The sequence below is a fragment of the Gopherus flavomarginatus genome, chromosome 1 (genome assembly GCF_025201925.1).
Source record: "Gopherus flavomarginatus isolate rGopFla2 chromosome 1, rGopFla2.mat.asm, whole genome shotgun sequence".
Classification (NCBI taxonomy): domain Eukaryota; kingdom Metazoa; phylum Chordata; order Testudines; family Testudinidae; genus Gopherus; species Gopherus flavomarginatus.
In genome coordinates this window covers 100,883,435-100,894,105 of record NC_066617.1, presented here as the reverse complement: position 1 = coordinate 100,894,105, position 10,671 = coordinate 100,883,435, and the positions used below count along the sequence as shown (strand labels likewise).

Here is a 10,671-nt window from a genome sequence, read left to right as displayed (position 1 = left end):
ATGTAAGGCCCTCCGCAGTCCTACCTCCTTCAGATATATGTCAGTGCTGGGCTGTCCAACATGAGAAATGTCCCATTAGCCTCCCTACGCCATACCCATCTCAAAAACTCCACCAAATCATCTGACCCTTGTTTCTAGCAGGAAAGCCATTCTGACGAAAGATGGGGCAATCTCAAAGCAGAAGGCTGGCAATTTACATTCTGTAGCCCCCAACTATCCAACAGATTTTCATGGAGAAGAAAACCAAGCCAGGAGACACGAAAGAAACACCAGGTCTCAACCTCAGAAAGGCTGCCTTTACCCATATTTATTTCCAGTTTAATCTGAATGGTCAGGAAATGGTCACAAGGGGGACAAAAAAAAAATCTCATCTCTCACTTTATCTCCATCTTCCAGTCTGCGGGATTCTAGGCATCAGGGTGTTTCCGAACTAAAAGAAACCCCACAGGGGATAAGCAAGTTGCCATACCCAAGGCCCTCACACTAATGAATGAAAGGTTTCCACCTTCTCTCTGTACAGTCGGTGGAAAGAGTTTGCCAGTATGTGGAAAGGGGCTTCGATGTTCTCCATCTCCTTCTGTAAAGAGAGAAGAGAGGATGTGAAAAACGGATGGAGGAAGCATTCACCTATTTCTACTCTTAACTGCTCGATAAAAAAACCCCACATTTATACTGGGAGTAGATTAAATGATAAAGGATTGTAACAGAGCCCCCAAAAGAGAATTCGCCCACTTCCACAGATGGAGAAGAGAGAAGACACTCACCACTGACGTCTCACAGTATTGCAGGCCATGGATGTCAGCCCACTCCTTTGCCCATTTCTGCTCCACAACTCGTCGACCAATCAAGTCTGTTTTATTCCCCACTAAAACACCTACAAAAATGTGAAACAAGGGAAAAGAAAAAAGAAATGCTGAATTGTTAGCAATAACTACTGGAAAACCTGGTGGGTGAGTTAGAAAACAGGGGAGGAAAAAAATTGGATTGCTAGACTATGGCTGCTTAAAGAAGGTGCCAGAAAGAACAGCAAGGAAATCACCTGGAATATGCAAAGGATATGCACTTCCCTGGTCTGTCTTACTAACAGACTGGGTGAGTTGGAGGAAGTCATGCCTGGCTTGGATTCAAGATAATTCTCTATGCCACAGCTCAATGGGAAGAGAGGCTGCCACAAAACATGAGAATGGGTGCGAAGAATCTCACCATCTCCTACCTGGAAGGTGTATTCCAAGTGTTTGTGCCCTCAGCTTCTCCAGCCACTTGGCACAGTTGTTGAAAGACTGTTCATTGGTGACATCATACACAATACACAGGACATTGGGCTGCTCCCACTGTACATCAAGAGGGAGATATTGTCAGCTCTAATTAAACTGATGTGGCCAATTGTCAACACATCCCCAGAGAAGAAGAGTCAGTACGGAAATACATTCCAGGACAAAAATAAAAGGAGTCTGATATAATGGGACCTCATGCTCAATTAGCTGACCCTATGCATAAAAATTAGATGACATAATGGAAAGGTCTCTAATGTAGGGGGACAGGGACACACTTGCTGGAGTATGAAAAGTCAAGGGCAGTTCTATGTTCCATCAGAAGGCAGAGTCTCCGTGGAACAGAAAGATCAGGCTGAAGGCAAAAATCTGTTCCATTTTGCCAATTCTAGTGTAAGTTCCTCTAAAAAAGCCCATAAAAAACCAAACACATCCACACAGTTATCTCAGTTTAGTATTCCCATTTCTTTTTAAGAGCCAAAGGAGCTTCCTCTGGGATCCCACCTCCCTTCTTTTGGAACAGATTCCCTACAGTATTGTTCCAAGTTTCAGAAAGTAAAGGAACAGGGGTCATAGGTAACCGAGAGGCGTTTCTCCCACTTCCACTCAGGCCAAGGCTTGCTACATCTGCCAGACTGGGTACTTCAGATCCTTTTCACAGCAAAAGCACCTCTTTAGGAACAAGAAGACTATTACATGATACTTGCCAGTTTCTCCATCATCTCAGAAAATAGTTCTTTGCCTGCTGAGTCAAAAAGGAAGAGTTCCTGAAAGCAGAAAGAAGGTTTTTACATGGAAGACCATGAAAAGGATCTGGGGGTTATAGTGGATCACAAACAGAACATGAGTCAGCAGTGTGATGCAGTTGAAAAAAAAAGGCTAATATCACTCAGGGGTGTATTAACAGGAATGCTGTTTGTAAGACATAGGAAGTAGCTGTCCCACTCTACTCGGTACAGTGAGGCCTCAGCTGGAGTATTGTGTCCAGAGAAGAGCAACAAAGATAACAACCGATTTAGAAAACCTGACTATGAAGAAAGGTTAAAGAAACTGGACATGTTTAGTCTTGAGAAAAGAAGACTGAGGGGGGACCTGATAACAGTCTTCCAATATATTAAGGGCTGTTATAAAGCAGATGGTGATCAATTGTTCACCATGTCCACTGAAGGTAGGACAAGAAGCAATGGGCTTAATCTGCAGCAAGGAAGATTTAGGTTAAATATTAAGAAAAACTTGCTTACCTACCCTTGTAATTAGAAGCAGAACAAGCTTCCAAGGGAGGCTGTAGAATCCTCATCATTGGAGGTTTTTAAGAACAGATTGGACCAACGCCTGTCAGGGATGGTCTAGACTCTAAATTAATGTGGTCCTGCCACAGCACAGAGAATTAACTTGACCTCTTGAGGTTCCTTCCAGTCCTACATTTCTATGATTCTATGTGGGGAAAGGTTTGGGAGGTATACACTAGAAGCTGTCACACTAGAAGCTGTCACACTTGCTTCTTGTACAACCACAGCAACATAGCCTCATGCCTCAGTGGCTAAGCTCACAGCCTCCACAGTGCGCCTAGCCCAGAGGGCAAGTGAAAAGCAGTAGCTGGATTTCCTGCATAAACAGTGAAAAGGTCTACTCCACAGTGCACCAGGCCTGGTCTCCACTCCGAGCACCAACTAGATCTGTGGAACAAGAGACTCGGATGCTAACCTGAGTATACCTATATCTTAATGGTAGTGCAGAGCATTAACACAGTCTGGATGGGGCCCAGTCTCCACTGTTCTATGGAATTGGAATTATACCTGAGTATCCTACATGGCAGTGCAGGGCCCTAACTGGATTGGTGAGAGCTTCAGTTTAAAAAGTCATGTTGTAGTTCAATATGTAAACATGTATGTTTTAAAAATAAGTTATCACTGGAAAAGTCAGCTATTGTGCATAATTATTTTAATTCCTTATGTAAGCACATGATCAGTGTATCAGGTTTCCAACTTAATATCCAAGTAAACCTCTGGTGAGTCCATCCAAGGGAATGAGACATATCAGACATCTACGTAATAGATGGAGTTTGTGCTCTGAAGAGCTCCTTCTGTTACTATTTGTGACACAGTAGGGCTCACCACACTATCACTTGTCTCGGGAACAGATATAGTCTTCACCAACAGTTCCACGCCCGTTGTCTGTCAAGCAGAACCAGGAAAACATTGATCAGCAGGGATTGTAGAGGCCTGTCCACTTACACAGTATGTTCTAGGGTGCAGCAATCACCTTAGATCACCAGAATACCATCAAACTGAGACTGTGGAGAACCAACTTCACAATAACACTTCCTAAAGTCCTAATACCAAACTTTCTTACATGTTGTATGCAGTATTTTTGTAGTTGTGTTGGTCCCAGGATATTAGACAGACAGGGTGGGTGAGGTAATATCTTCTATTGCACCAACTTCTGGTGGTGAGACAAACAAGCTCTTGAGCTTATACAGAGCTCTTCTTCAGGACCTTGTCTCTCTAAACTTTCTTACAATCAAAGATACTGTTAACCCCTAGAGACTTGCTCACATGAGGAAAGGCGATGGAAAAGAACTAGCCTCTGGAGATTTGCTCACATATCAGGATATTAGCTGACAACTTCAGCTCTAGAGCTGGATCAATACTCACTGATTTCTCTCTGCTTGGCTGTACCAAAACATCCCCCTGAATCCTCTGCACTGACCATGTGATCCTTCACAAGTGCTTTGCTGCAGCTGGCATATAGGATTCTGGGGCCTCTTTTTATGCCTCTTCCACTTTCTCTCTCCCTCCCCAAGACACTTTCCATTTTTGTCTCTATTTCTATTCTCCAGTTTTCCTTTTGGTCTTTATTTCAATGTATAACACAGATGACAGCACTTATTTTCCATCCTGCTTCTGTACACCTATCACCATTAATATTTTTTATATGGAAGGGCTGCAAATCGCACCCTCTTCCTCTTGGAATGGTTTCTTTAGATTTCAATAGCTTGGGGCTATGGAGCATATTTTTGTGTTTGTACAGTGAAGAGCATACATTCCACACTCAGATATTCTGCTCGGAGTAAGACGCTTCCTCCTGCAGCAAACCATTTTCCCTTGGAGCTCCCTGAAAATAGGAAATTGTCTAAGACCCCACTAGCTTGTGAAAATTCTAATACAGAAGGAAACTATTGTAATTAGTTTACTCTGTGTTAAACTTTGAAGCCAACACCACAGGTATATGGAAATCTACTATGATGCTAGTCAGCTTCTCTTTACAGCCTGATGTCTAAGTATTTTGAAAGAAAACCCTATTAGACACCCCCTTTAATGCATCAGTGTAAAGGTCTGTCAATAGCTAAAACCAGCCCTCAATAATTCATCCTGCTTGGAGTTTCCTATTCCTCATTCATGGAGTTTTAGAGAAGTCACTCGATGGCAGACTAAGCCTGGTGTCCTCCCTCAATCCCTGTCCTGGATGTTTCATCCCACAAAGCTTACCAGTGTGTAGTTTTTCTGGAAATGAGCTCCATCATTGCAGAACATCTGGGCCAGGGCACTCTTCCCTACTGCTGAGTCACCTGCATGACCAAAGCGCTTTGTTTAGTTTTGGATGGACAATCTCATTTCCCCTCCCCTCAATCCTGTTTCCACCAAATCCCCAAAAGAGCTTTTTGTTACCTTCATTTGCCATTTTACTCATACCAAGGCAAGAAAGCCAGAAAAATCAATAGGATAATTGTCTAAGGTCTGATCTACACTGGGGGTGGGGGGGTGAGACTCGATCTAAAATATGCAACTTCAGCTACGAGAATAGCGTAGCTGACGTTGATGTATCTTAGATCGACTTGGAATCACGTACTTCGCGTCCTTGCGGCACGGGATCGACGGCTGCCACTCCCCCGTCGACTCCGCTTTCGCCTCTCGCTCTGATGGAGTTCCAGAGTCAACAGGGAGCCCGTTCGCAGATCAATTTATTGCGTCTAGATGAGACGCGATACATCAATCCCCAATAGATCGATCACTACCCACCAGATCGGTGGGTAATGTAGACATACCCTAAGTGGTGAAATGACTGTTGCTATTACATGTACAGAACTGGCTTTAGACGTCTACAATATCCATGGCTGAGAGGTCCCTAAACATCAGGGCAGACTTGCCATTTGTTCTAAAATTCACAGGTCAGCCCTGTATCCTTTCTAGCATGGACAATTAAAGATTCCCAAACCTACTCAGGCATACCTCAATGTGAAGACAAAACACTGTGGAATAGGAGGGGAGAAGGGGCTGTGATAGGAGACCTTTCTCTCTCAAGATTACATATCTTCCAAAATCCAAATGTGTTTGTGGGATGATCAGGTCATTCATGCTACTGGAATAGCAAGAGGGTGGCAGTGTTCTCCTATGAACCCTCCCACATTTAGCAGGTGTTGCCCCTGCTGGGAGATGCTAAGCAACTCCTGCTGCAGGTGGCTTCTTAGCTCAATCCTGGACATAAGGGAAGTGAGTGTCAATCTCTAGAGCAAAAAGGCCTGCTTATTCATACCCATAAAAGCCAGATGCAGGGACAATAAGGGAGACGGCTTTTGCTGCTCCTATTTTGGGGATGCCACGTGCTGATTTGACCCCCAAGAGTAGGCTACTCCCCAGGGTTGCCCTAATTTAGGCTTCTGCTGCAATAGTCCCTATGCGCCATAGCAGTGGCACAGAATTGCTGGATCTTAAGAATGCACAGGCTACTCCCTGGAATACTCTCTACAACAGGACCTCCTGTGAAGCTGGCATAGAGCTGTCCTGATGTTTCCACAGGATATACTCATAATGCTTCTTCACACCCTGTCTCAAACTGCAGAAAGTTCTTTTGTTTCCACCTCTCAGTGCAAATTTTTGTCTAATTTGGTGTCTTATTTCAGACTGATTGCCCCATTAGTGAGACAAGGTAGGTGAGATAATAGCTTTTATTGTACCAGCTTCTGATGGTGAGAGACAAGCTTTCCAGCTTACATAGAAGTCTTCTTCAGGACCTGAAGAAGAGCTCTGTATATGCACCAAAGCTTGTCTCTTTCACCCTGGGCTCAGCTGACACAAGTCTTAGGAAAAATTAAGCCTGAATTTAATGCAACTGGAAAAGTAAACTATGTACATTGATTTGTTGCTCTGTCCTTTGAGTACTAATTCTATTTCATGTATTGAAGCAGGATTACAGGATCGTTTAGCAGCAGTGTTGGGAAAATAAATTGTTTTGTGAGGGTACAAAAGGAACAGAAGCTGGTCCAATAAGATATTACCTCACCCATCTTGTCTTGCTAATATCCTGAGACCAACAACAACACTGCATGCCCGCCAAAGGCTGGTTCTGGCAGAAGTCACCAAAGTCGGAGATCTCCTGGACTGCAACAGGGGAGATTGGCTGGATCCCCTGATGCTCGCTCAGCACATGAGGCCCTCCAGGCCTCGTACTCCCCAGCGTGTATTTCAGGAGGTGACGGCTGCTTTGCGCCAGCTACTCAGGCCTTCCTCGATTGGGTCCTATGAGGCGGCACGCCCCGCCCACCTTCCACCCCAGCCCCTGCCCCTGCCCCTTTACCGTGAGCCAGCTGCATGACTTGCAACCGGTTCGTTTCCAGACCACGCCAAGGAAACATTTATACGTACTCATGCTCCACACCCTTCACTTCCTCACCCTCATGTCCCGCTTCAACACAAAGTGGCGGGACCTCCTGCCACCTTTCGAGGGTGAGGCACCCCGGTGGGCCAGCCTATACTCTACCCTGGTCCCAAGGCCTGCCAGGGATATCAGTTGGCGACTCCTTCACGGGGCCGTGAGCACGGGCGTGTATTTGGCACAGTTTATCCCTGTCCCGGACATCTCCCCCTTCTGCGGTGTGAGGAAGACCCTGGCGCATGTTTACTTGGAGTGTGCCAGCTTGCAGCCCTTATTCCAACTCCTCAGAAATATTTTGTTACATTTCTGGCTGCACTTTTCCCCTCACCTCCCCATCCATGCACTCCCCATCTGTGGCCCCATAAAGCCATGGGACCTACTGGTCGACCTCCTCCTGACCTTGGCTGAAAAGGCCATATATAAAACCAGGGAGAGAAGGTTGGTTGATGGAGACTCCTGTAACTGCGGGGCCTATTTCCAATCCTCTGTCCATTCACGCTTCTGGTCAGAGTTCCTCTGGGTGGCGTCTGCTGGCTCCCTTGATGCCTCTGAGGAGCGGTGGGCACTGTCCGGGGTTCTCTGCTCAGTGTCCCTGTCAGGTTGCCTTCGTTTGACTCTTTGACTGCACTCCTGTCCCTGTTATTTCATTAGTTGTCCCCCGGAATCACTTGGTTTCCAGGTTCTGTGGATCCTCCCCTTAGGCTGCGGGGAGGTCCTTTAGCAGTGGGTGGGCTCTGCCTGCCCACTTCCTGGATCCCAATAGGATTAGTGACATTCTTCTCTTCCTCTGCTCCATTCTTTCCCCTCACTCCAATTCATATTTTTTATTACAGTAATTTAACATTCTCTGCCTTTTTCCATTAGTTTGGTCCTGATTTCCCGCCATTGCTCCCTATGCTATTCCTAATGTTACTAATTCCATTGCCCTCCAGTACTTTCCCTATTGCTCTAAAAAAAATAAAAAAAAATAAATCAAATACTGTTTACCACCTTCTTTAAATACACTCCCTTGTCTAACTACTGCCCTATCCTTAACCTTCCCCTTTTCTCAGAAATTAGCTCACAACAATATTCTTGACTGTAAATCTTCCCGGGAAATAACAAAGGAATCATTGTACATCGTATAGTTAATCTCCTTTCTGCTAATGAACACTCTTTCTCTTCTTGTTCTCCTTGACCTCTGTGCAACTCTCAGCAATGTGAGCCACTCTCTCCTTCGGATGAGTAGGTACATGTGAGTTTTTTGTTCCCTCCTCTGATGTTTATGCTCCCACCTAATTGTGTTCTTTCTCCTCCTTTAATTTGTTGTGGCTCCTCTTCTGTGTTAAGATTCTTCCTCTTTGGAGGTTCCTGAAGCCAGCAGGGAAGTGAGACTCTTTCATTTTACCTAGCCCCTTTCATAATGGGTATAAATTGAGGGATCATGGGGGGTGTTTCCCCTCCCCTCAAAAAAAAAATACAAAAAAACTGCAAGCCTCAGCAGGCATGGAATTTGCTCCCCATGCACAACCCTGTTGGCCTGGCTAGGGCTACCCTCCCTCCAAATAGAAGTGAAACTACACCTATGCCTTTCAGTCATCTTATCTCTACATTTGATGTCTTGCTTCTGTATGCTTGATAGCATTCAACTGTACATACATCTTAACATTCCACAGCCTGTCATGGCCAAACAAACTTGCAGCTTCACCTCAGCTTCTTTCAGGTTAACTTGTGCTTCTCTTGAGCAAGAGCAGCCTCCTCGGACACATCTGCCTTTCTTTTACTTTTAACCTGACTAACACCATACTTTTTTTCTTGTTTGAAATCATGGAATCATCCTTATTCCCAACTTAATTTTCATTTTCAGCACTAATGGGAATGCTCCTGCTTATTTCATGAAGCTAGTCTTGGCTCCCTGCTCCGCTTCTCTTGCCTTTCCTGTCACATCATCTTTCCATTGCTGTGAAGAGAGCTCTCTCTTTGATCCTGCATCTTCCCCCCCCTCCCCCACTGGCTCTCCATCATATTTCATCTGAAAACATCCTCTTCCTCATCTGTACCTCTTAGTTCGTTACCCGCTGCTTTTTATAGAATGTAGTTAAATACAGTTGTAACTGAAGTACAGTTGGTATGAAAGCTGCTGTACAAAATGAAGCAGTGTTGTTGAGGCACTCTGATCTAGTGGACAGGGCACTGGACAAGGAGTCAGGAAACCTGGGATCTGTTCATTGTTCTACTAGTGACCTGGCATGTGACCTTGGGCAAATCACTTCCCCTCTCTGCACCCCATTTCACCTTATGCCTTGTCTATTTAGACAGCAAGTTGTTTGGGCCAGGGACTGTCTCCATTTGCATGCACGGCACCTATGCAATGCAGCCCTGATCTCAGCTAATGGGCACTTGGGCTGCTACCATAATATAAATAACAGCTAACACTAACATGGCGAAAGATCAGTGTAGGCTTGTCAAGACGGTCAATTGACTGGTCAAATAACAGCAACTCACTGCTCAACTGATCTCCTAGCATTTGGCCACTGTCAACTACTGCAGCAGGAGGTGGTGGTCTATCTTTTTCATTTGAGTGCTGGGGCAATTTTTTCTTTGCATTGTTATTTTAACTCTGAACTCAGCTGAGTAACTTCATTTTTGTGAGTAGGTCTAAGTATGTAGGGCTCCTGGAGATAGCAAAGTCTTGCTGTCTTTCATTACCGTTCTCAAAAATCAGTGTTTTAAAACACTGGACCATTTTGGCCATTACTCAACCCCTCAGCTAACCCATTATTTTGGGTTAGGTAGAACAGCCAACCCCAGATGGACTTCAGCCATGCTTAATTTGTAATGAAAGAGGTGCTGTGGCTCAAGCAATTATTTTACATTTATGACTGATGTAGCAAACCGAGGGGTGCCAGGGCTCAATCCTGGCACAAATTAAGCACTGGACTACAGATGACAAGCTCACCTGTCAGGATGCACTTTGCAGCTAGTTTCACCATGCTCCGTGCTGCCACAAGGGGAACCGGGGACCGTTCCGGGGGGGGGGGTGTCACGGCGATGACGAGTGGAGCCCTGTGGGGGAAAAGAGCCTTAAACAATCACCAAAGGACTGAACATGGGCAAGTCAGCAGCTGAGACCTGGGTGAGGTCGGACTTGAAAGCCGCAGCTGGGGAGGGGGGCAGCGGGCCCTAAAGGGGCAGGGGGTGCAGAGAGGGGAAGGCAGGTCTCTGGGGGGTGCAGAGGTGGAGGGCAGGCGGGCTCCAAGGGGAGTGGAGTGTAGAGGGGGAGGGCAGGCTCTGAAAGGGAGGGGGTACAGAGGTGGAGGGGGGTGGGATGTAGAGGGGGAGGGCAGGCTCTGAAAGGGAGAGGGTGGGCTCCAAGGGGAGTGGGGCACATAGGAGGAGGCGGTCCCTGGCGGGGTGCGGGGGGGAGGGCAGGCTCTGAAGGGGAGGAGGCTGAAGGGGGGGCAGACTCCGAGGGAAGTGGGGTGCAGAGGGGGAGGCGGGGCGGTGCACAGGGGGGAGGGCAGTGGGATGAAGACGAGGAGTGCCGTGTGAGGGGGAGGGCGGGCATGCTCTGAGGGGAGTACGGTGCAGAGGGGGAGGCGGGGGGGTGCACAGGGGGGGAGGGCTGGCTCCGAGGGAAGTGGGGTGAAGAGGAGTGGGGTGTGGGGGAGAGGGCGGGCAGGCTCTGAGGGGAGTAGGGTGCAGAGGGGGAGGCGGTCCCTGGGGGGGTGCGGGGGGAGAGGGGACAGGGCCGGCAGGCTCTGAGGGG

At 46.8% G+C, this 10,671-nt stretch overlaps 1 protein-coding gene across 2 annotated transcripts; it reads right to left on the bottom strand.

Moving 5' to 3' along the window:
• Positions 1–276: 276 nt before the first annotated feature.
• On the bottom strand, positions 277–10,125 carry IFT27 (intraflagellar transport 27). Of its 2 annotated transcripts, XM_050927404.1 has the most exons (7): positions 9,862–10,125; positions 4,760–4,839; positions 3,386–3,445; positions 1,979–2,038; positions 1,214–1,331; positions 765–874; positions 277–577 (listed from the first exon to the last, which is right to left on the bottom strand). In XM_050927404.1, exons 1-7 carry the CDS (start codon positions 9,893–9,895, stop codon positions 479–481), a joined length of 561 nt encoding a protein of 186 aa, XP_050783361.1. In that variant the 5' UTR covers positions 9,896–10,125; the 3' UTR covers positions 277–478. The 2 variants fall into 2 exon arrangements, with proteins under 2 accessions (XP_050783361.1, XP_050783369.1); XM_050927412.1 differs by lacking the exon at positions 3,386–3,445.
• Positions 10,126–10,671: the final 546 nt, after the last annotated feature.

What these genes read in the sequence shown, in the direction of transcription:
- IFT27 (XM_050927404.1), bottom strand. Translation starts at nt 9,895, where the DNA reads ATGGTGAAACTAGCTGCAAAGTGCATCCTGACAG. An exon ending in TCCAGAAAAACTACACACTG is followed by an intron (nt 3,446 to 4,759) that starts GTAAGCTTTGTG and finishes TCTGCTTGACAG; the next exon opens with ACAACGGGCGTGGAACTGTT. An exon ending in ACTTGGAATACACCTTCCAG is followed by an intron (nt 875 to 1,213) that starts GTAGGAGATGGT and finishes ACATTTTTGTAG; the next exon opens with GTGTTTTAGTGGGGAATAAA.